This window comes from Aspergillus thermomutatus, assembly GCF_002237265.1.
Source record: "Aspergillus thermomutatus strain HMR AF 39 chromosome Unknown NODE_243, whole genome shotgun sequence".
NCBI classification, from domain to species: Eukaryota; Fungi; Ascomycota; class Eurotiomycetes; order Eurotiales; family Aspergillaceae; genus Aspergillus; species Aspergillus thermomutatus.
This window is the reverse complement of record NW_020798293.1, coordinates 16,583-41,294: the sequence shown is the minus strand read 5'-3', so window position 1 is coordinate 41,294 and position 24,712 is coordinate 16,583. Positions and strand designations below refer to the sequence as shown.

The 24,712-nt window shown below is 55.9% G+C and overlaps 6 protein-coding genes across 6 annotated transcripts; 4 read left to right on the top strand and 2 right to left on the bottom strand.

Annotated features, from left to right (window-relative positions):
* Positions 1 to 480: 480 nt before the first annotated feature.
* Positions 481 to 7,101, bottom strand: CDV56_104489 (uncharacterized protein; the record flags this gene model as incomplete). Its single annotated transcript, XM_026758108.1, has 1 exon — positions 481 to 7,101. One exon carries the CDS (start codon positions 7,099 to 7,101, stop codon positions 481 to 483), a length of 6,621 nt encoding a protein of 2,206 aa, XP_026611213.1.
* Positions 7,102 to 8,207: 1,106 nt separating this feature from the next.
* CDV56_104222 (fatty acid desaturase) lies at positions 8,208 to 9,860 on the top strand (the record flags this gene model as incomplete). The annotated part of the gene is made up of 1 exon (XM_026757841.1): positions 8,208 to 9,860. One exon carries the CDS (start codon positions 8,208 to 8,210, stop codon positions 9,858 to 9,860), a length of 1,653 nt encoding a protein of 550 aa, XP_026611212.1.
* A 229-nt stretch (positions 9,861 to 10,089) lies between these two features.
* CDV56_104115 (uncharacterized protein) lies at positions 10,090 to 10,878 on the bottom strand (the record flags this gene model as incomplete). Its single annotated transcript, XM_026757734.1, has 1 exon — positions 10,090 to 10,878. One exon carries the CDS (start codon positions 10,876 to 10,878, stop codon positions 10,090 to 10,092), a length of 789 nt encoding a protein of 262 aa, XP_026611211.1.
* Positions 10,879 to 11,874: 996 nt separating this feature from the next.
* On the top strand, positions 11,875 to 13,329 carry CDV56_103867 (FAD-dependent oxidoreductase; the record flags this gene model as incomplete). The annotated part of the gene is made up of 2 exons (XM_026757486.1): positions 11,875 to 12,651; positions 12,721 to 13,329. The coding sequence occupies 2 exons, from the start codon at positions 11,875 to 11,877 to the stop codon at positions 13,327 to 13,329; spliced, it is 1,386 nt and encodes a 461-aa protein (XP_026611210.1).
* A 1,315-nt stretch (positions 13,330 to 14,644) lies between these two features.
* CDV56_102872 (uncharacterized protein) lies at positions 14,645 to 22,458 on the top strand (the record flags this gene model as incomplete). Its single annotated transcript, XM_026756491.1, has 6 exons — positions 14,645 to 14,821; positions 14,872 to 14,958; positions 15,015 to 15,072; positions 15,147 to 15,480; positions 15,533 to 21,584; positions 21,640 to 22,458. 6 exons carry the CDS (start codon positions 14,645 to 14,647, stop codon positions 22,456 to 22,458), a joined length of 7,527 nt encoding a protein of 2,508 aa, XP_026611209.1.
* A 1,225-nt stretch (positions 22,459 to 23,683) lies between these two features.
* CDV56_102620 (NPP1 family protein) lies at positions 23,684 to 24,469 on the top strand (the record flags this gene model as incomplete). The annotated part of the gene is made up of 1 exon (XM_026756239.1): positions 23,684 to 24,469. One exon carries the CDS (start codon positions 23,684 to 23,686, stop codon positions 24,467 to 24,469), a length of 786 nt encoding a protein of 261 aa, XP_026611208.1.
* Positions 24,470 to 24,712: the final 243 nt, after the last annotated feature.

Sequence of the window (24,712 nt, the reverse complement as noted above, 5' to 3'; positions counted from 1 at the left end):
TCCTGCTAATACTGACAGTGTTATGCTCTGCCATCTTTGTAACAGCTCACCAGTTGGTCGTTGATCATACACTGGGTAGTAGCGGATTGAACATCCTTTCTTGCCAGCGTCTGGATCGAGGATGACGATCCAATACTTCCACCAAGCTGGAGAGGCCGGGGAGGAACTCTCAGTCATGACTCACAGTAATCGTAGTCGCTAAATTCCCTTCTCTGGAGACAGCAAGACTTGGATCCAGGAGTATGCCACAGCCAGCAAAGTTAATAAGGACATATTCTGTAAAGAGTGTGCAAGCATAAAATGTTTCCATGCTCATCTTCTTGTCTTTCCCTTTACAGGGTGAAAGGAGCTTTTGGTTTCTGGTCTTTTTGATTTATAGTGGACACCTGCTAGAGATTATTTGAATTCAATAGATATTCTGCTCTATATGATTGTATGCTTCCCTTCAGCTGTGGGACCACCTCATTTGTACGTCGCTCTTCACGAGGCCAGGAATCCCATCTCCTTCCAAGCCCTAATGTAGCCCCTGGCTACTTGGGCACTCACCGGCGCCAAAGCGCGCATAGCAGCAGAATGCTCCTGCGCCTTCGTCGTATCGAGAACGAGCCCACCACAGGACAACCGCTCGAAATTCTGTTCCAGAAAGTCCACCAGTCTCCCGGCCGGGTTCTCTGTCTCCGGCTTGGACGAGCGGGCAACCATGCCGAGCCACTCTTTGAACGGCACGAATTGACCCGCCGGAATGTCTAGCGCGTCAGCCAGAACGGCCGATATCTCTTCCCATGGGCGGCCCACTGGGTCGTCAATGTGATAGATAGGCCACGGGTCCGGCGCTGTCTTGTCCTCTCCGATGTATAACAGATCGACCAGGATCGCCGCTACGGCATCGACGGGGATCCACCGCACGGTGCCGCGGAAGTTGGGCCAGACGCCGAGCGACTGCGCCGACTTGACGATGAAGGGAATCTGCTCAACGGAGTTCCAGACCCCGCTCGTAGACGAACCTGCAATCTGCGCGGGCCGGACGGCCATGGCGCGGAACAGCGCAGGGTGCTTGTGTAGCGTCTCGTCCAGCATCCGCTCGCACACCCATTTGGCCTCGCCGTACCCCGGGGGCAAGACCGAATCCATGCGGACCCGATCCTCTGGCACGAGCGGCTCCTTGGCATGGCCAACAACGCTAAGGGAGCTGACCAGCTGGAATCCGACCCGCCGGTGGACGGCCATGTCACGGGCGAGGTCAAGCAGGTTCCGCATGGTCTGGAACTGCGGTGCAAAGGCGGACGTGGGTCGTGAGCCGCTCAGGGGCCACGCGCTGTGCACGATGTGCGAGCCGTGCTGCGTGAGCCACTGGTACTCGGATGGCTGGAGACCCAGCCGCGGCTGGGACGAGTCGGTCGCCAGGATGCGCAGCTTGGACCGGGCTTCGGGGGTAAGTGTGATGCCGCGGCTGGAGAAAGCGTCGTCTTGGCGGGTTTCCACCGGCGTGGGACGATGCCGGTTGATGCAGACGACGGTCTTGACCGAGGGATGCGAGGCGAGAGCAGCCACGACGTGTGCGCCGAGGCTTCCGGTGGCGCCTGTGACGACAACGACGGCATCGTGGGAGCCCGCGATGGCTTCACTCGTGTACGACGGTTGCGCTGGTGTCCATCCCGCCGTGTATTCTGCCACGTACCTCTCGGCGTCGGCCTCGCGTGCCGGAACATCTCTCTTCGTCTGCTCCTCGGAATGTATGTCCCTGATAGGGGAGGAATCGACTTCCGAGGCAGCAGTGTCTTGCTCCGAGGCGGATGTAGGCGTGGGACGAATATCATCTTGGCTCGACTCACTCACATCGTCGTCGTCGTCACCATCATCATCATCCGTGAGTTCCACAGCACCTTGAGACAAGGCGCTTGCAACCAGTGTGACAATATGGCCCACGGTAGTGGCTGCTAGCAGCTCTGGCAGGTCTACCTTGCAGTGGAACGCCGAATTGATTTCGCGAAGCAGCTCGATGCCCATCAACGAGTCGATGCCAATGTCGGCGGCTGCCGAATCAAGAGTAATGGCATCCACCTCTGCGCCCACGACGCTCGCAAGCACTCTTTTGACCTCCATTGTGAGGTCGGACTTTGGTGATTGCGACGATGCTTCCTTGGCCTCCTTCCGCTTCTCCTGCGGCTTCTTCGAGCTGCTGCCCACGACACCCTGAGGCACTCTGGGCGTGGGATTTGCGACTGTCGCACCGCTCGTGTTCATGTTCAAGGCCCACTCGTCCCGAGTGAGGTTCATCAACAGCCTCTTCATCGACTCGATGCTCATACGCGTATACTGCAGTCCCAGGATAACCTCGACGAGCTCCCCGTTGGCGGCATTGAAGACGAACGCATCAGCCATGTACACCTTGGCCGAGACCTGCGAGTGGCGCGCATACACATGCCAGACATCCTGCGTCTGTCCCGGCTGCAGAATGCCCCGCGGCGAGCGCATCACAAGCTCCACGTCGCTTCCGATGTGGATTTCGCCGGGCTTCGCATCCGACATGCAGTTCAGGAAGAGACCGGAGACCTGCTTGAACGAATCATGGAGGGCGATGTCGAGAAAGCTCTCGCCAGCATGCCGACGGTGCACCCGCCCCGCGCACTCGCTTTTCCTGCCAACGACGGCGTGCATGGCCTGGTACTGATCCGAGTATTCGATGAACTCGGAGAAGGCCCGGTACACTTGCCGGCCCTGCAGGACGTCGACGTCGGGTCCGCCCTGCTCGGCCAGCAGCCTGGCGCATTGCTCGTAGGGGACCAGACGCTCGAAGCGCGCAAACTGGGCGATAAAGGCTGGATCGCGGGGCGAGCGGATGTGGAGGCGTCCGTGGAGATGTCTTCTGGGCAGAGTGCCTTCGGCGCTGGTGCTCGAGATGTTCAGCTGCCAGAGGGTATGCTCCGCATCGAGAGCCTCGTAATCGATCCAGACCTTCCGGGACGAGTCAACGCAGATGGGCGTGGGGATGTTGGCCTCGAGCATGGTGGGTATCATGCCCTGTTCCTTCCAGTCCGGATGGATGCTGAACAGGGCCTCGACGGCCATGTCCGACTGGACCGTTCCGGATAGCACGGGCGCTGTGTGGGCAAAGACGTGACCGGAGACGAGCTCCTTGAACTTGTCCGATACCAGATTGACGCGGAAGCGCGGGTGCTTGGTGTCGTTGTCCTGGTAGCCGACAAAGTCCCACAGCGGCATACTCTTGGGATTGCTCACGGGTGCGTCTCGAGTCAGACCGGCCACCAGGTCAGTCGCGGACTTGAAGTCCATCCAATGCCGGGCCTTTTCGAACTGGTACGGCGGCAAGAGGATGTGTGTATAGTCGCTCGTCTGCAGAGTGTGATGCGCCCAAAAGGCGACTCGCAGCCCTTGCTCCCAGAGCGAGACGGTGGCATCGGTGAGACCATCAAGGCCCTTCTCATTCGTTACGCTGACGGATTGAAAGTGGTGCGATTTGCTATGTCCGGTGAGCGCACGGCTCGCCATGACGGTGATGGTCGAGCTCGAGCCCGCCTCGAGGAAGATGGCGGACGGGTATTTCTTGGCGAGACGTTGTATAGCGTGGGAGAAGAAGACGGGGTTGCGCATGTGGTCCGGGACAAACTTGGGGGTCAGCGGGCCAGCAAAGGCTGTCTCGGTAGCCCGTTCCAGGGGAATTGAGGGCTCATGGAACTCGAGCTCGTGGCCGACGTGCTCGAGACGGTCAAGGAGCGGATCAACGAGGGACGAGTGAAAAGCGTTGGTGACATTGAGCCTCTTACTCCTGAGGGCTGAGAACTTGTCGCTGTTGTTGGCGATGGCCTCGGCCACGGCATCGATGGCCTTGACGGACCCCGACAAGGTGAAGCTCCGGGGACCATTGTAGCAGGCTATACTAGCGGGGCTATCAACCTGTCGACCCGCGTGCTCAAGGAGGCTCTGGACGAGCGACTCGTCGGCCTCAACGGCCATCATGCTTCCCTTGTCGTCACCCCAAGCATCACGCACGAGCTGTGCACGGCGGGCGACCAAGGTGAGGGCGTGCTTGAGACTCAGCGCGCCAGAGATGCACAGCGCCGTGAGCTCGCCGAAGCTGTGGCCGACGACGCTAACAACCTTGCCGGACAGTCCACAGTCGATCCAACTTCGGGCGCTGGCATATTGCATGGCGAAGAGCGCCACCTGTAGTCGTACAGGGTCGGGTAAGGGTGTGCGAGCGAAGATGTCGGGGAAGATGCTCGGCAGACCCAGATCAGCTTGCACAATCCTGTCGCACTCATCGAGATGGTGGCGGAAGACCGTGATGCTGTCGTAGAGCTTGCGGTCGAGGCCGACAAAGGTCGAGACCTGGCCGCCAAAGCACAGAACAACGGGTCGTTCGGCCTGCGTGGCCGTCATGTCGTGCTCGGATACGCTTGCAAGTCTCTCCTTGAGCTCGCCCACGGAGCGACAGCGGAGGAGGAGACGCTGCGGTAGGTCTGGGTTGCTCTGCCGGTTGATGTTAAAGGATAGGTCGGCCAGCGCGGACTTGGACTGGCGGTCCACGAGGGCAGCGAGCTTGGCCGCATATTCCTTTACGGCGCGTGCATCAGACCCAGAGATGAAGAAGGGGAACCGTCCGTCGAGCTTCTTGATCGATGCCACGTCCTGACGCTCGTGGGGAGTCGGTGGAGCCGCCACAACCATGGCAGCGTTGGACCCCGACGCACCATAGTTGTTGATCAGCGCCACCTTGTTCCGGCTATCCCAGCTTCGAAGTGAGGTCACAATCTCCATCATATCCGAGTCAGCCGCGGCTTTGATCGTCGTGTTCAGCTTGTTGAAGCTGGCCTGTGGCGGGATATATCCCTCGTGCATCATCATCAACACCTTGATGAGCGAGATGACGCCCGACGTGCCCTCGGTGTGCCCGATATGTCCCTTGACCGAGCCCACTGGCAATGGCTGGGCCCGGATCGGGCCTCCGACAGCCTTCCGCAGCGCCGCCCACTCAGCCGGGTCGCCCACGGCGGTGCCCGTGCCGTGGGCTTCGACGAGCGAGATGTCACGGGGCGACAGGTGCGCCTTCTTGACGACATCCCCAAACAGCTGCGCCAGCGACGGCGAGTTGGGCACGAAGATGGGCGTGTGGTTCTGGTTCTGGTACACGGCCGAGCTGGCCAGTCGGCCGAGGATGGGGTTGCCGTCGGCTCGCGCGTCCGCCATGCGCTTGAGGAAGACGCAGGCGATGCCCTCGGCGCGGCAGTAGCCGTCACCCTTCTCGTCGAACGGCTTGCACTGGCCGGTGGGGCTCAGGAAGCTCGCTGCCGTCAGGTTCTGGAACCAGTGCGGGTTGGTCAGGATACAGACGCCGCCGGCGAGCGCCGCGTAGCACTCGCCGTTTCGGATACTGTTGCAGGCACTGTGGATGGCGACGGCCGACGACGAACACGCCGTGTCGAAGGCGATGGCCGGGCCGGTCCAGCCAAAATGGTTTGCCACGCGTCCGGGCAGGTAGCTTTGCAAGTTGCCCGTGGCCATGAAAGCATTGAGGGGATGGGTGGCCACGTTGTGCTCGTAGTCGACGGACGGCGAGCCAATATACACACCAACGTGGCTCCGGTCTTTTCCTTCCTGTCCCGCTCGCGTGGCCTCGGTAAACAGGCCGGCCTGCTCGACGGCCTGGTACGCCGCTTGGAGAAGCAGGCGATGCTGGGGATCCATGGCGGCCGACTCGCGCGGGCTGCGCTTGAAGAACTTGTGGTCGAAGGCGTCGACGTCGCGCACGAAGTTGCAGAAGTAATCGCGGGTGTCGGGCTCGCGGAAGAGCGAGTCGAAGTTCAAGCGTTCCCGCGTCGCCTTCTCGTGCTGCGAGGTGCCCTTGCGGAGGAGCTGGGAGAACTCGTCGAGGTCGTCGGCGCCCGCGACTTTGATGGACATGCCGACGATGGCAATGGCGTCGTCGTCGTCAATGACGGGGTCGTGGTCCGGGCTGCTGGGCTGCTGTTCGTGAACGTCGGCGAAGTGCACCGCCCGCGATCCCATGTGGCGCACGAGAGTCGGCGGCAGGCATCGATCGGGGCCCAAGGTTGTCACTGACGCCTCACTGCCGTTGAGATACGCTGCCTTGACGGCCGCAAACGTGCCGTACCAGTCGCACTGCCGCGCGAACAAGGTCTCCAGAGCATGCGCATGGAGAGAGCCATCACCGGACGCAAGAGGCCTGCCGTCCCCAGCGTTGGTGAAGGTCGTCAGCGCCAGGTGTTCCGCCTTGGCAAACTGAAGGTCGTCCCTCTCGTTGCAGAAGGCAACGAGGTCTTGGATTCGCTTCTTGGACTGGGCCTTTGGGCTGTGCAGCTCGCCGCGAAAGCCCGTGTCGGATAGGACGACTCCGGCGGCACGAGCCTTTCTGACGAGCCTCGCTGCGGCCCGCTCCGAGACCGTGACCGTGGCGCGCGCCTCGTCAAAGAGCACGGAGATGTAGGCTTCAGGGGAGATGCTGTCAACGATCCGCCGCAGGTCCTGGTGTTGCTTCTCATTTGTCCATGCGACTGCGTACGTCCGATGCGGGTTCCATGTTTCCTGAGCGTCACTCAGGGCGCCTGCTAGCATGGCCAGACGCACCGCTACGGCGCCGTACTGATCGAGCTCTTCTAGATTCTGCGCGCTTGCAACGGCATAGGCACCCAGTAGGCCCATACAGAACCCGAGTGCCGGCGTCTTGTTGGCGACCAGCGCTGCTTGAGGATCAGACTTGGCACCGTTGTTGCGGGCCTGTAGATATTGATGGTACTCGGTGAGCTGTTGGAGCACGATCAACGGCACAAACACCACGCCCGGCAGTGCGTTGCCTTGCACGCCTAGGGTTTTGGATGTATTGCTTTCGAGCCATGGGCCGAGGTCCTCCAGGAGCTGTCTCCCCTGGGAACCGATGGTGTCTGTAATCTCAGGGAGCTCTTCTGCCAGGGCATCCCAATACTTTGGCAATCCTGCCACTGTATTGAGCACCCATTGGCGAGACAACTTGTTCTGCAACGTTGTCCTGATATCACCAAGTGCCTTCTCGCTATAGGCAATTTGTGATCCGAAGATCAACAAAGATTGGCTTATGTCCGCCATTTTTGTTCCAGGTTGTTTGAATGATAACACACTTGGAATAGGGATGCAAGAAAATCTGGACGGGTATGTACAAAGCAACAGGACCTTACATTTAACTAGGTCTTTGAAATAGGAACGAGGCGTGGAGTTCTGTTATCGATTTACCACTACGTCCACACTACTTGGTATGGATCTCACATAAGAGATGGCTTTATCTGAAACAATCCGTTGAGAAGGATTGCTCCGAGCCTCCATTGAGCCATTGATCTTTCATGATTTCTGGTTAGGCCACCATCCTGAGGTGGCCTCAAGGTCTGCACTGTATACTATCATCTGTAAGATACGCTAAGCTTGCTGATGTCAGACTCAGCCGCCTCGTGGAGTCCATGACTACATAGATAGACTTGATAAGAGGATGATAATGCATGCTATTCCTTGCAGCAACGCAGAGGGTGGGTCGTCCTGTTGCAACTGACGCGTCCTACTTTCTTTTTGCAGACTGAGGCTCTGAGCCTGAGCCTGAAATGCAGTGTGACTGTGTGATACAGTCGACAGGAACCAATTGGGATAGCTCTACATAGACTGCATTAGTCTGGATTGCTAGATGGGGGCTGAAATCCGGCTGTTTCTCGACAAGTCCAATATATTCACTGGCTTCAATGGCTTGCAGAGTCATTATTGTTGATAAGGTTGCATTGTGACATGCTGTTATGCTAATACCTTTAGTTTTTCAAATACATCCTCAGGCCATAAAATAGCATCATGTATGACCATACTGCTAATAATTTAGTGGTAAGATAATATTAAACCACATGCTAGAGAATTAGTAGTAATACCCTAGTGGGGTGACACTTTATGCTATGTCTAACAAATAATTATGTCTAACAGTGGGCTGATCATTCCGTCTGTTGTCAGGGTGACCTTAAGGATAGGCCCTGCACGTGACTTTGTAGGCAGCAACATGCAACTGCAAGTACCTCTCTCTTTCCATCTAATACTCATCATCATCATCATCATCATCATCATCTTCATCATCATCTCATCTCATTATCATCTCATTATCATCGATCCAAGATTCAAAGTCCATCTTCAGCTACTCCGCTACAGCCACGGGCTATAGGCCGGCTATGTCACGCCAAAATCGAGTGTGGTCTCGGAGAGAAATCGAGGGATTGATAGCTGATGGGCGAAAGATCATCATATTGGGTGATCAGGTACTCAAGGCCGACGCGTGGCTTCCATATCACCCAGGCGGGGATAAATCAATATTGCACATGGTTGGTCGGGATGCAACGGACGAAATAACAGCATTGCACTCAAAGGAAGCTAAGGCACATATGCAGAAGTATGTGATAGGAAGAGTACACGGAAGATGGGAGAACTTCTTGCCTCCGATACAGGGAGGAACATTCCGAACGCTGGTATCGAAGGACGCCGACGACGAATATGTCAGCTCATCTGGAGAATCGACGCCACCATCCCCAGTCTTTGATACCGAAGAGACAGGAGACGGAGTTCGTCTGAGGCGTGCCGGCAACGATACGCCTATTTCTCGAGCTTCCTCCTTATTCTCATCCGAGCCGGAGCTGGAGCAATTCAGATCGGCGGAAGCATCAACAGCCCACGCGATATCATCAGACCTTTCAAAATATCCTCGTCTTGATAAGAGGTCACAAGACGAGGTCGCCTCCAAGTACCGCCAGCTCGATGAAAGATTGCAATCCGAAGGACTCTACGAGTGCCCGTATAGCTCCTACGCGGTCGAATTTGTCCGATACGCGATTCTTTTCCTTCTCTTCTTGACCTTTCTTCACTATTCCTACTACGCTCTTTCGGGCTTTTTCCTCGGGTTACTCTGGCACCTGCTGGCATTCACCGTTCACGACGCCGGGCACCTCAGCATAACCCATGTATTCCACATCGACAGCTGCATCGGGATTTTCGTTGCCGATTTCCTTGGTGGACTTTCAGTTGGCTGGTGGAAGCGGAATCACAACGTGCATCACATCGCAACCAACTCGCCCGAGCACGATCCCGACATCCAGCACATGCCATTTTTCGCCATCTCTTCTCGATTCTTTACTTCCCTGCGCTCGAGCTACTACGACCGCGAGATGAAGCTCGACGCTGCAGCCCGGTTTTTCATCAAGTACCAGCATTACCTCTACTATCCCATCCTGTTATGGGGTCGTTTCAACCTGTACCGCCTAGCATGGTCATACCTCCTCGATCCGGCGCAAGCGCCCCGTAAAGGCGCCGCATGGTGGCATCGCTACCTGGAAATGGCCGGCCAGGTGTTTTTCTGGTACTGGTACGGCTACCGGACGCTATACCTCTCGATCCCGACGTGGTCGTCCCGCCTCACGTTTCTGCTCATCTCGCATATGGTCACCGCCCCGTTGCACGTCCAACTCACGCTCAGCCACTTTGCCATGTCGAGCGCCGATCTGGGCGTCCACGAGTCGTTTGCTCAGAAGATGGTGCGGACGACGATGGACGTCGAGTGCCCGCCCTGGTTGGACTTTGTGCATGGCGGTCTCAATTTCCAGGTCGTGCACCATTTGTTCCCTCGCCTCCCGAGACATAACTTGCGCCGGGCGCAGCCGTACGTGAAGGAGTTCTGCCACGACGTTGGCATTCCGTACGTAATCTTTGGGTTTACGCGGGGGAACAAGGAAGTCATTAGCAGACTGGGCGAGGTCGCCGAACAATTGAGGGTGTTGGAGGAATGCAGAAAAGTTGCTGCGAAGGATTTGATCGAGGGTCACCACAGTCATTGATTCAGTATCCCCGAACATGGGTTCCGTTCTTCTCTTATCCCAGGGTACTGGAAATGTTGACCCTTGGTTCGCTTTGTACTGACACTAGATCTAGTCGGCTGTAGAGGTAGCACTATAGATCCTAAGATTCTACCCTTTAGTACTTCCTTTAGTGCCTACATGTGTCAAATCTATAACGCGCGCCACATCCAAAAGGGATTTTCCTTCACTGACTTTAGCACTCCGAGTCTCATAACGCCCCAATTTCCTTTGCCAGGTTCAAAATCTCCTTAACGAGAGGATCCACATCCGCACTTTTTACCGGCACCCGATGCGCGCCATTCCACTCCAACACCCGAACACTGTCGACGCTACAGTAGTTCTCGAGGAGCTCACGGTGTAGGCGAAGACCTGGATCTGCCAGCCCATGGACATGTATGGTGGGTGTTTTGAGGACGTGTTCCTCTCGCATGAGATCCTCCAACTCCGGAGGCCCCGACAAATCACTCTGTGACGGGGTGCTCAGCATCGAAGACCTGAAAATATCCGGATCGAGGTTTACTATCGGTGCTCGTCCGGCCATCAACACAGCAAACTTCCAGTCAGACCCGGCTTTCGCCCGCCCCAGTCTCTCGCCGCGGACTTGCTGTCGCAAAATCAAGCTCGCAGCCAGCTTCGCGCCTTGGCTGAAACCCAGCAATCCCACCCATGGCCCCGTAGCACCCGATCGATCGTCCTCTACCATGGCGGTTTCTATCGAGCTGTTGATAGCCTCAATTGCCGCTCTATCCTCGACCTCAGGCTCCGGAAGCCATCGCCTGAACGGGCCATAGTCAGCGTAAACCAAGAGGACGTCCGGCCCCGGCATCGAATCGAATGGCGCTTCGGCATAGGCTAATCGGAAGTATGGCTCTAGCATGCGCGAGACCACCCGGCATTGGGTCTTGAAAATGCGTGCGTTGCTGCCGCCACCGTGTAAGCAGAGAATCCGTGGGAGGTGAAGGGTATTCTGGTGGTATTCCTGGTTTCTTGCGTCCATGATATGAAATGTGGGAACCTAATCTTTCCTCAGACTGGGTGATTTCCCTAACTTGATGGGCAGAGGCTACTTCATAAGGCTTCACTTATTTATAGTAGGCCTAGTGTTCACTAAATATACAGTCCACGTTAAGATATCTAGGTCACCTTTAACTATTCAGTCTTCTCTTGTGAATGAGCTTTTCCTATCACTATTTACTAAGCAATAGATCTGACTCACTAGTGAGCTATGCACGCCAAACACATAGTAAAAAGTATACAAACATATTCTGCCATTCAACCACCGTATGGTATTTTGACTTGGATAGATATGGTTATTAAGGAATGAAGTTGTAATTTACTGTTCACTATAGTGTTTTAGGGTAGGCAGCAGGCTATTGAAACATTAATATACAGCAATCTTACTGATGTCAGCCCTAGTGCCTCGTCGAGTCTATTACTATGGATTTGATGACGGGATGATAATGCATACTAAACTTGACTATTCTTACAGTAACCTCAAGGTGGGTCATCCTGTCACAACTGACGCGTCATCTTATCATAACCAAGGCGTCTGTTTAGACCAAGCACTGGCAATGGCTGCGGCTGGATCGGGCCTCCGACAGCCATCCGCAGCGCCACTCAGCCAGTACTCATGCTTTAGTACATGCCTGGCCTCCACGCTAAGATGTAGCTGTAAATAATACAGAGGATTGAAAATATCAACTGAATCACAGGCATAGAGTACTTCTCCGTCCAGTGTTTCACACTAGTTATGCATGCAGTGAGATATATTATTCATATAAAGCCACCAGTCACGCTATCCAGCCATTAAGAAGGACCGTAGCTTAGTTGGATGAGTGATGTTCTTAGCATCCGATACATAGTAGCATGATGAGTCCCACCATCGGGATATGGGGGCCGATTATATGCGGTAGTATATGAACAAATGACACAGCCGGACATCGTTCAAGGCTGGTATTGTTGTATATTCTGATCCTATTGCCTCTGCTTAGCCATGTCTGACTCGAACATTCCCCCAACCTCCATTCCCACGGCCCTTAAAGCCCCCAATGTCGCCATCGTCGGCGGGGGCCTGATCGGTGTGATGCTTGGGCTCGGCCTCTCGCACCGCGGTATTCCCTTTACTATCTATGAACGCGCCTCGGACTGGCATGAGATTGGCGCCGGCGTCGCCCTGACCAGCGTCGCACAGAGCAGCATGCAGCGACTACACCCGGAGGTCCTCGCTGCGCTCCACCGAGTCGCCAGAGCCAATCATTTCAGCTTCTGGGATGGCTTCCATCCCGCGACCCATGAGGCGGCTCAAGACGCCTCGGAGGCTCTGCACTTCCTGCTTGATGCGCCGGGGACCGACTATTGGTGCTGCATGAGGTCCCAGTTCCTCCGCGAGCTGGTGGCTCTGCTCCCTGCGGGATCGACCTGTTTCAACAAGGAACTCGAGAGTTATGTCGATGATCCGAGCCGCCAACAGGTTCTTTTGCGGTTTACGGATGGAACCACTGCTGAAGCAGATGCTTGTGAGTTTTCCGGTGTACGCTCCTCGGCAAATACTGACTCGGCAAAAGTACTCGGCTGCGATGGCATTCATTCACGGACTCGTCAGCTCCTTTTGGGAGATGACAGCCCGGCGGCGCACGCCAGTTTCACCCATCAGGTGGGCTACCGCGCCGTGCTCCCTATCTCCGAAGCGATCGAGGTCTTGGGCGATGCCAAGGGGGGTCGCGACTTTTGCATCCATATTGGCCCAAATGCCTACGTCCCTTCCTATCCTGTAAGTTCTATTCAACAATCCATTCTGCTTAACCCCATGTCGTCCTACCGTTACTGACGGTTCGCAAAGATGTTAAACGGGACAGAGACAGTCCTGAACATGACGACGGTCATCTACACCCCCGAACCATGGCCTCACGGGCAGAAGATGGTCGCGCCGGCAACCCACGACGAAGTGGCCCAGGTCTTCAAGGACTGGAGCCCGCCTATCCGCGCTCTCATCGCCAAGTTCCCGGAGAAGCTGATGAAGTGGGGCATCTTTGACATGGCCGACCACCCCGCACCGACGTATGCGCGCGGCCGCGTCGCCATCGTCGGTGACGCGGCTCATGCCAGCACGCCGTTCCTCGGCGCCGGCGGAGCAATGGGCATTGAAGATGCGCTGGCCATGGCGTCCGCGATGCAGCTTGTCAGCGCAACTTCGACCAGCGCCGCGTCGATCCCCGCTGCGCTGCAGGCATTCAGCGCGGTGCGCCGGGAAAGGTCCCAGTGGTTGGTGCAGAGCTCGCGCGAGATGGGAGTCATCTTTCAGTGGCGGGATGCTGCCGCGGGAAATGATGGCGAACGGTTTAGGGTCGAGGCCGAGCAGCGGACTCATAAGATATGGGACTTTGATGTCGATGGCATGGTTGACCAGGTCCGGCGGGAGTTTGAGCAACGGACAGCGGGAGCGGCGTAAGGATTTGTGTGCATATAGTGTGTATACCTAGTGTGCTGTCTTTACGCTGTTACAGCTCTTCTCACATAATCAGACATGTTGGTTAATAACTACCTAAGAGCTTTTGGCCGCGTCTTCCGCAGTAGCATTGCTTATCACTACATGTTTGCACGCTACAGGTCGGTGGCCCCTGCCAAACGCCATGGGAGCACGGAATGTGGTACATAGCGGTTTATGCAAGTCATGTCAACATGTCAGGATGGCCAGATCCTTCCATAGCTATTCTGCCAAGGTATTACATTTGGTTTTCAGCCCCAGACCCGCACGATGGGTCCTGACTCCCGACTCCTGAGGTCCACTAGGCCGGGCCGTCAGAGACATGTGCAATGAGTCAACGGCCTTCCAAATTAAGTACACCGTGCGTTGTTTGTGCCGGATTCTGGTCTTAGCTCCGGGATGGCTGACCCGTAAGGATCTCCCGTGTTCGTCGTCGGCCGGTTGCGTGATCTTTAGCCCTGCAACTAGTTCCGTGATCCGTAAAAATGTGTAATCGTGAGGCGCAGTCGAGCAGTCAGCAAATAATGGTAGCGTTCTGCAAATTCCGCAATGGCTAGAGTTTTCTATCCGCAGTGTCATGCCTAGTAACGAGGATACTAGGCATCTTTTGATAGGGGCTGCCCAAGATACGTGGTCACTGTTAGATACTACGATACAAGATAGCCTAGCAAGAGCATATGTAACCGTATGGAGGCAGTGATTGGGGTGGGGGGTGGTATATTAGCTACCAAAAATCTGTGTACAATATAGAATAGAATCTGCTAGCAGCAAATGATATTCCCTAGTAGGGCAGCCTTCTCGGCCCCCGAGTATAACTGAAACAAAGCGGATGCAACGGAGGAGCCGAAGGGTAGTCTAGTGCTGACGGTTTGAACGTGCTTCGAAAATTCGAAATACTGCTTATAGTTGGTGACATTATAGTATCTGTAAGTTACAAAAGTGTTGGCCAGCGCTAATTCATGTAAATAATGTATCCTGCTTCTATTATGTAGTGCTTATCTACCTTAGGGTAGTGCTGACGTTAGAACATGCTTCAGAAACTTCAAAATACTGACTATAGTCGGTGGCATTATAGCATCTGTAAGTTGTAAAAGTGTTGGCTGGCCTAATCTCACATAATAATATATCCTGCTATTCTATTACACATGGCTTATCTGCCCTAGGGTACAATAATTAGTCGTATGCATTGATTAAGATACTATAAAATAACGGTCTGAGGATAAAGGACCTATCCTACACCCTAGCTTCTATGCCAATTTCTTCGTCAACTTCTTCCAACATGGGAAGAGAGCCAATTGCCATAATTGGACTGAGCTGCAAGTTTGCAGGGGATGCATCAAGTCCATCAAAACTTTGGACATTGCTCGAAGAAGGACGGAGTGCATGGAGCGAGATCCCCTCGTCACGATTCAATCCCAAAGGGGCCTATCATCCAAGTCGCGAGAAGCTGAGCACTGTAAGCACCTCATAAGTTCCTCAAAGCTTCCAAGGCTAATGATGGCGTAGTCACACATTCGCGGCGGGCACTTTTTGGAGGAGGATTTAGGGCTATTTGACGCTGCCTTCTTTAACTTTTCTACGGAGACTGCCTCGGTACGAACCCCATCTCAGCACCCTGTAGTCAAATCTGACTGACGAGATGCGTGTAGACGTTAGATCCTCAATTCCGGCTTCAATTGGAGTCGGTTTACGAGGCACTAGAGAATGGTGTGCTTCCCCCTTTAACTTTCAAGTCATAGAGTTTCTCCCTTGGCTTACTCGCTAACGTGACTGTCATACAGCCGGCCTTCCTCTATCACAAGTTGCAGGCTCCAACACCTCCGTCTTTGCGGGCACATTCTTTCATGACTACAGGGATGCCTTGATCCGTGATGAGGACAACCTGCCGAGATCCTTTATCACGGGCATTGGCTCTGCCATGGCATCCAACCGTATATCCCACTTTTTTGACCTCCGAGGGGCCAGCATGACGATTGATACTGGATGCTCAACGACGCTTGTGGCTCTTCACCAAGCGGTGGAGAACCTCAGAAGCAGAGGGAGTGAGATGAGCATCGTGGGCGGCGCCAATGTGCTCTTGAACCCCGACAATTTCAAAGCCTTGGGATCCTTCGGGTACGCATGCTGTCCTTGGGTCAATGATCGATCTCACTAACACCCCCTTCAGCTTTCTCTCACCTGATGGTAAATGCTTCGCCTTTGATGAACGTGCCAACGGCTACGGACGCGGGGAGGGCGTGGCCACCATCGTTATCAAACGCCTCGAGGATGCGCTTGCGGCCGGCGACCCCATCCGGGCCATCATCCGGGAGTCGGTCCTGAATCAAGATGGCAAAACTGAAACCCTCACGTCGCCCAGCCAGGCAGCTCAGGAAGCTCTCATGCGAGACTGCTATGCCAAAGCTGGTCTCGAACCGCTCCAGACGCAGTATTTCGAGGCCCACGGCACAGGGACGGCCACTGGTGATCCGATTGAGGCGGGTGCAATTGCGTCCGTCTTTCAGAGTCATAGACGGAGGGAGGATGAGGCGTTACGCATTGGCTCCGTCAAGACGAACATTGGCCATACCGAGGCAACGAGCGGGCTGGCTAGTGTTATCAAGGTCGTGCTGGCGATGGAGAAAGGTGTGCTTCCACCCTCAATCAACTTCGAGAAGCCCAATCCCCAGTTGGCCTTGGATGAGTGGCGACTCAAGGTGGTTACCGAGCTGGAAAAGTGGCCAGTGGCTCCTGGCCAGACGATGCGAGCGTCGGTGAACAATTTCGGCTATGGAGGCTCCAACGCCCACATCATTATGGAAGATGCCAACGGACTCGCACAGAACCGCTCTGTCAATGGGAATGTCAATGGCAAATCCGCCCCTGGGTCCACTGGCGACAAGTATAAGCTTCTGCTCGTCAGCGCCAAAGACGAGCATGCGCTCGAGAACATGGTCGCACAACTCACAGACTTCCTGCGTCAGAAGGACCAGCATGGTCCACAAGACGCCGAGACTCTTCTTCAGGACTTGGTCTACACTTTGGGCCAGCGTCGCACCATGTTCCCCTGGGTGGCGGCATACCCCGTCCCCATAACTCAAGGTCTGGACGGTGTCGCCAAGGTTCTGGAAACGCCCAAGTTTCGACCATCGCGCCCCTCCCAACGCCCACGTATCGGCATGGTCTTCACCGGCCAAGGAGCGCAATGGTACGCCATGGGTAGAGAATTAATCACAACGTACCCTGTGTTCAAAGCGTCTCTCGAGGAAGCCGATGGCCACCTGCGAGACCTCGGCGCCGACTGGTCACTCATGGAGGAGCTTGGCCGTGATGCCAAGGCAAGCAAAGTCAACCAGACGGCCTTTAGCATCCCCATCTGTGCCGCGGTGCAGATCTCGCTGGTCCGGTTATTGGAGACCTGGGGAGTTACACCGTCGGCTGTAACAAGCCACTCGAGCGGAGAGATTGCCGCAGCATATGCGGTCGGCGCCATCAGCCTCCGCCTCGCCATGGCGATCGCCTACTATAGGAGCCGACTAGCCGCCGAAATGACCCTGGATGGGCCTATCAAGGGCGGCATGCTAGCGGTTGGCCTTGGGCATGTGGATGTGGAACAATATCTCGAGCGGCTTACTTGCGACGCTCGAGCTGTGGTGGCGTGCGTCAACAGCCCGTCTAGCACGACGGTGGCGGGCGACATTGCGGCGATTGAGGAACTCGAGACGTTGCTCAAAGCCGAGGACGTGTTTGCTCGCCGACTGCGAGTCGACACTGCGTACCACTCCCACCACATGGAGCCCGTCGCGGAGAACTACCGCCAGGCGCTCCGCAAGATGCCGAGGGAAGACCCAAAGACTGAGCGTCTAGGACCCGTCGCTTTCGCATCCCCCGTCACTGGCTACCGCATGACCAGCGCCCGAGCGATCGCCGACCCGGAACACTGGGTTCGCAGTCTAATGCAGCCCGTCCAGTTCGTTGACGCATTCACCGAGATGGTCCAGGGCGACTTGTCTGCCGACGCAGCGAGCCACAGCGTCGATATCATTGTCGAGGTTGGCCCACACACCGCTCTCGGAGGCCCCATTCAGGAGATTCTCACCCTGGAGGACTTTGAGGGAATCCGGCTGCCGTACTATGGCAGTCTCGTGCGGCACGCTCACGCGGTCGAGAGCCTCCAGACGCTGGCGTCGAACTTGCTCAGGGAGGGCTATCCGCTCGACATCGAAGCCGTCAACTTCCCGCACGGGAGAAGCCAGAACGTGCGCGTCTTGACCGATCTCCCGTCGTATCCCTGGAACCATCAGACCAGACACTGGCTTGAACCGCGATTCAATCTGGGCCTTCGCCAGCGGGATCAACGTCCACACGAGCTCCTCGGCTCGCTGGTCCCGGGGACCAACCCAGAAGCCCCGGTGTGGCGACACATACTACGTGCTACCGAGTCGCCTTGGGTTCAAGACCACGTCATCCAATCCAAGATGCTCTATCCCGGCTGTGGGTTTATCTGCTTGGCTATCGAGGCCGCCACGCAACAGCTGGCTATCGCCGAAGAACAGGAGGACCGTGAGATATCTGGGTACCAGATCCGAGACGTGAGCGTGCAGCAGGCACTCGTCATTCCGGACACAGCTGAGGGCATTGAAATCCAAACAGCTCTCCGTCCCGTCAGTGACAAGGCCATTGGCTTGCAAGGCTGGAAGGAGTTCGAGGTCTTCTCCATCACTTCAGAGAACAGATGGATGCGACATGCACAGGGTCTCGTTATGGTTGAATTCAACAACGTTGAAAACGGCGTCTCCTCTTTGGACCAGAAAATACGACATGCGCGACGGATCGATGCCATTGATATGTGGAGTACCCTGGAATCTCTCGGCATCAAGTACGGTCCGACGTTCAGGAACATCAGCGACATCCACCAATCGAAGAAAGAACTTCGATCGACAAGCACCATCACTGTGCCTGATACATCTGTGCCCAACGACCTCCCTCGCAACCACGTCATCCACCCTGCCACGCTCGACGCTGTCGCGCAAGCCGCCTTTACCGCTCTTCCCGGCGTTGCTTTCCACCAGGAGAGCCCTCGAGTTTTCCAGTCAATCGAAAGACTCTGGGTCTCGAGTGGAATCAACCGTGAGGCGGGCCAGGCGTTCCAATGTCACACGAAACTGGACTATGCCGATGTACAAGGCATAAGGGCGGGTGTTGTACTTGTTGACAAAGACAGACCTGTGGTTGAGGTGCATGGGCTCCAGCTACGCTCGCTGGGTGGGAATGGGACACAGTCTTTGCGAGGAGGGCTCTGTGCCAAAGTGGCTTGGGAGCGCTCTCTTGATTTGAATCTTCACTCAGACGCCGCCTCGCACACGCGTGAAGATGAGAACCTCCGAAGACTTTCCCTCTATTTTATGGAAGATGCTCTAGCCGACATCTCTCCATGCGAAGCGGATAACCTTCAGGGCCATTACCGCGAATTCTACGCGTGGATGAAGGATAAACTACAGTCTGCCACGCCGGATGCCATACGGCCGGATCGAGCACTTCTCACCCAACGCGTGGCAGAAGCGAGCCCAAGAGGCGAGATGCTGTGCCGCGTGGGCCCGTGTTTAGCGGCCATCCTCCGTAGCCAGAAGGCGGCCCTAGATCTCATGAACGAAGGTGGCTTACTCGAGAAGTGGTCCTCTAACCACCATGATGGCATCCCGGAAGGAGCCGCACTACTCCGCCAAATCGTACACAAGCGGCCTCGTGCGCGGGTCCTCGAGATTGGCGCCCGACTAGACGGCACGACGCGTGCCATGCTAGAAGCACTAGGTCCGCTTGGCTCTTTGTATCACTTTTCCAACGCCTCGGATGACGAATTTAAGCATGCCGCACAGGAGCTAGCCGCGTGGTCTGATATTCTTCTGTTTGACACGCTCGACGTTGCCAACGAGCCATCTTCGCAGGGATTCGAGCTGGGCAGCTACGACGTTGTGATTGCATCTGGGATCGTGCCCCAAACTTTGACAAACGTGCAGGCCCTCCTGAGGCCGGGTGGTAAGCTGTTGATGGTCCAGACGCCTCACTACGAGCTTGATAGACAGCTTGTGCTTGGTCTCCTGCCCGAATGGTGGGACGCCAAGAGCAACGATCCAAAGCCATCCTTGGATGTTGGCTCGTGGGATCAGCTTCTTAAAGATGCGGGCTTCAGTGGCGTCGACGTTGCCGTATCTGACTACAGAGGCGAGACTGCACATCAGACCAGCACGATTGTATCAACAGTGCCGCCGATTGATTTGGCCCGGCTGCCTCGCTCCGACGATATCATCCTCGTCACTAGTGACAAAACAGGCGTTCCTCCACTACAGTGGCTTGAGTCTCTGCAGTATTTCATCTCCACCTTGGAACCTGACACAGCTCCTGCCCCTCTGCCCGATGTATATGTTCTCGAGTCTACGTCGGCAGCATCATATACTGGCAAGATCTGCGTCTTCCTGGGCGAAATCAACCAGCCCATTCTCCGGGACATGGACGCCACAGCCTTTGAAGCCATTAAAGCCATGACCACCAACTGCAAAGGCCTGCTTTGGGTGACGCGTGGCGGCTCCGTCGACTGTGAAAAGCCAGACCTCGGTCTTGCGGCAGGATTCCTGCGCACCGCAAGGAGCGAGTATCTTGGTCGGTCGTATGTATCACTGGATCTCGACCCCTCTGCATCTCCCTGGTCGGAGGATGATGTTCAAGCGATTGTGCAAGTGTTGAAAGTGAGCTTCGACAGTTCCTCGCCGGGCGAGTTCGAGTACGCCATTCGAGACGGCGTGTTTAAGATACCCCGTGTCCTCGACGATACGTCCCGTAATCGCCTTGTCTCACCCGCCGATGCTGCGGCCACAGACGCCATCACCCTGGCGCCGCTACGCCAAGCAGACCGAGAGTTGAGCTTGCACGTTGGTGTTCCCGGCCGACTTGACACTCTCTCCTTTACGGAAGATGCGTCCCTTTCCGATACCCGCGAGCTGTCTCCTGACATGGTCGAGATCGAGCCTCGTGCCTACGGCATCAACGCCCGCGATGTCATGGTCGCCACCGGCCAGCTACGTGGCGAGTTCATGGGGCTCGAGTGCGCTGGCATCATCAGCCGTGTGGGCGCTGAAGCCGCTGCGCAAGGCTATGCCATCGGTGATAACGTCTTTGGTCTGCTGCCGCGCGGACAGTTTGGCAGCATCGCGCGCACGCCCTGGACAAGTATCGTGCATATGCCTCCGAGCCTCAGCTTCGAGGAGGCTGCTTCGCTCCCTGTCGCTTACTGCACCGCGTATATCTGCCTTACAGGCCTTGCGCATCTGCAGCGCGACCAGACGGTGCTCATCCATGCGGCTGCAGGAAGTGTGGGACAGGCGGCTCTCATGATAGCGCGTCATGTAGGCGCGGAGGTCTTTGTTACTGTTGGGACGCCTGAGAAACGCGAGTTGATGATACACAGGTATGGTATCCCGGAAGATCACCTCTTCAGCAGTCGAGACACGTCGTTTGTGGCAGGCGTGCTTGGCGCTACCCATGGCCGCGGCATCGACGTTGTCCTCAACTCCCTATCTGGATCGCTTCTCCAAGAGAGTTTCAATGCTCTCTCGCCGTTTGGCCATCTGGTCGACATCGGCCAACGCGACCTCGAGGCCAATAGCCATCTGGCGATGCGGCCCTCCAATCACCCTACGTCCTTCTCGGCGTTTTCGCTGCTTGCTCTGGCCCAACACAATCCGCGTCAGTTGCATCGCGCCCTGGCCGAAACCACCAAGCTCGTTGGAGAGCACCAGCTTTCGCCGGTCCATCCCCTCACATCCTACTCCATCAGGGACGTTGCAGAGGCGTTCCGTTATCTGCAGACAGAGAACCACATCGGTAAAGCTGTGTTGTCTATTGGATCGGACGTGACGGTCCCGATGCTGCAACGATCGCTGACTCCGAAGTTCTCGCCGGATGCGTCCTACCTCCTGGTTGGTGGTGTGGGCGGTATTGGGTGCTCTATTGCGCGTTGGATGGCTGATCAGGGGGCCAGGAATGTCATCATCTTATCAAGGAGTGCGGGCCGGAGTGAGCAAGCTGCTGCGCTCGTCGACGAACTCAGCCAGGTGGGCTGCCGGGTCAAGGCTGTGAGCTGTGATGTCTCAAGCGAAAGTGGCCTTGCAGATTCTCTGCGCCAATGTCAAGAAAACGGCCTACCACCCATTCGTGGTGTCATACAAGGAGCCATGGTTCTAAAGGTAAGTCGCACAGATTGTTGAAGACACACGTCTGTCGTTACTGATAACTGCCTAGGACACCCTCCTGGAGCGAATGACGCTTGCCGATTACCAAACCGCCATCCACCCCAAAGTCCATGGCACATGGAACCTACACACGCAGTTCGCGCAGCCAGACTCTCTGGGCTTCTTCGTGATGCTCTCTTCGGCCGTTGCTGTCGCCGGTAATGCCAGCCAGGCCAACTACGCTGCGGGGGGTTCCTACCAAGATGCACTGGCTCGCTGGCGAGTGTCGCAAGGTCTGCCTGGCGTCTCCATCAACCTTGGAGCCGTCAAGGGCATCGGCGTCGCTGCCAATACGGGTGTGTTGGGTCACTTGCAGAGAGTGGGTTACGCGCCCATCAACGAGGAGCAGGTCCTCTCGATACTCGGTACCACCATCCTCCATCCGTACGATCCGCAGGTTGTGGTCGGGCTCGACTCTCGCCCAGGTGCCCATTGGGACGCCAAGGGCGAGTCCCAGCTCGGACGCGATATGCGATTTGCTGCCTTGAAGCCCCGTGAGGCCGACAGTGGGGGCACGAACCCGACAGGGAGTTCCAACTCGCTCGCCAGCAAGCTCGCCGCGGCCGAGTCACCGGAGCAAGCTGTCGACCACGTTGGTACAGCTATTGCGGAGAAGATCTCAGACATCTTCATGATCCCTCTCGACGATATCGACTTGGCCCACAAGCCGGCACAGTATGGGATCGACTCTCTTGTTGCAGTTGAGCTCCGGAATATGCTCGTTCAGCAAGCGGCGGCCGAGGTGTCCATCTTTGATATTATGCAGAGCGTCTCCTTAGCTGCGCTGGCGGCCGCTATTGCTGCTAAAAGCGCATATATCAGCGAGTAGATTTAGAGTCGCCTTCACTCCTTCTAAAGAAGAATGTAGCCCCAAGGGCACCAGTCTCAGAGAACCTACTTGCTAGTATCCGTGACATTATCGACTTCCCAATCAAGCCTGCTAAGCGTCGGCGTTCCTATCCCTTGGCCGAATCAAGGCCTCGCTGGAGTCTAGTTCTACCTTAGTTCGTACAAGAGATAACAGTCCAAGGCACTAGAGTCTGTATATCTTGATTGGATTTTCTGATTCCCACATAGTGCTCTCATGGAGCGTATCAAAGGACTGGTCGTAATGGTCAATTCCCGTCATGGCAATCATGTGGGGTTTAAACACTGGCTGGGCTGAAAGGATATACTAGAGAGAGCACAAAACCAGCAGCTTTACTTGAGTGTCCTCAGGATGGTCTTGCAAGTTTTGAGTCGAGGATACACTCTGTTGTAGCAGACTATGACTGTTCCAAGACATATTCTTTCCATCCATGTTGACTGTTGCACACTGATTCGGGCACTGTTCTCCCGAATATGAATGAGGTTACAGCAGTTAATACCTCATCTAGTCATTTGCATTGTAAAGATGCCATAGTCTAGATCTCGAGATCACTGAGACATCGGATCCAAAATAACGAAGGAAGGGACCATGCTGGGACAATCAGATCACCAGTGGTGACCTTTGGCCATTTCGCCGATTTATCCCCGACCATCAATCAGACCCAGGCATCATATGTGGCTTCTTTGGCGCCCGATGCTTAATGAATAGCTGGCGGTGACCATGGCCAAGACCCTAGGACTGCCACATATCTATTTGACTTTTGATTTGTTTCACTCACTACCGCTGCTTCCGGAGACAGCTTGAAGGCATCCCTAAGACCTGCCATGCTTGGCATTCATGATCGAGCCAAGTGCGTGTTACGACAGACTCCATGATTGGACCTGTTTTGCACAGCCATTTCAAAGATCCTTGTCCAAGGCAATCGGCTTTCTTCACGGATGGATATAGCCCCAGCTTCCGTGAAGGATGCGCTACGAGAATGCATGTTTGACTTGTCGGCTCCCATTGGCATTCCATAGAAGCTATGGCATACGAGACGCAGGCGCAGGACTCCGTCGACGGTGAAGAGGTTCTTACAGAAAAGCTTATAAGGTCCCGATTCCCCGGCCCGAGACCGTCATCAACACAATCAATCGATTACCTCCAATACTAGTCTTCCAGCACGTCAATCTTGAGCACTTCCAAAATGCTTCCCAAAAGCTTTCACGCAATCGTGGCAGCAGCCCTCGCAGTGCAAGCCACCCCACTGGAAAAGCGCAAGGTCGTGAACCACGACTCCATCACCCCCTTCCCAGAGACTGTTCCCGCCGGCGCCATCGGAACCACCTTCAAGCGGTTTGAGCCATACCTACACATCGCACATGGCTGCCAGTCCTACCCTGCCGTTGCCGCCAACGGCGACGTCAGGTACGTATCCCCTCCACAGGCCCCAAATCCAGCGAACCATCTCACCACTCACACCCCACCCCTTAGCGGCGGCCTCCAAGACACCGGCAGCTCCACCGGCGGCTGCCGCGACACAGGCAAAGGACAGACCTACGTCCGCGGAGGCTGGCACAACGGGCGCTTTGGCATCATGTACGCCTGGTACATGCCCAAGGACATGCCGAACAGCGGCGTGTCCGCCGGCGCGCACCGGCACGACTGGGAGAACGTCGTGATCTGGGTGAACAACCCGGCCGTGGCCAACCCGGCGCTGCTTGGCGGCGCGGCGTCCGGCCACGGCAGCTACAAGAAGACCGCGAGCCCGCAGCGTCAGGGCGACAGGCCCAAGGTGGAGTACTTCACCAACTTCCCTACCAACCATGAACTGCAGTTTACGGATACCCTTGGGCGGGATCTGGCGCTGATCGCTTGGGACTCGCTTCCGGGGGCTGCGAGGGAGGGTCTGGAGTCTGCGGATTTTGGGAAGGCGACGGTGCCGTTTAAGGATTCGACGTTCCTGGGTAATCTGGCCAAGGCTGCGCTATAGGTGTGAGTCGGCGACTGAGCTTGCAGGGTTGATATTGTTTGCATATGTTGTCGTGCGGATATGGAGATGTATGAGGTAGTGAAGTGGGATGTCACGATCATTATAGCCTAAAAACAGTGTTTGCATGCATTCCGGTCTAATGGGAGTCGACCAAATAAAGACAGTTCAAGACGCAAGAGGTGCAGAATCTGTTTAGAAGAGCTAGGTACGGTTTGAGTGACTCTTGTCAAGCCTAAGGGGATA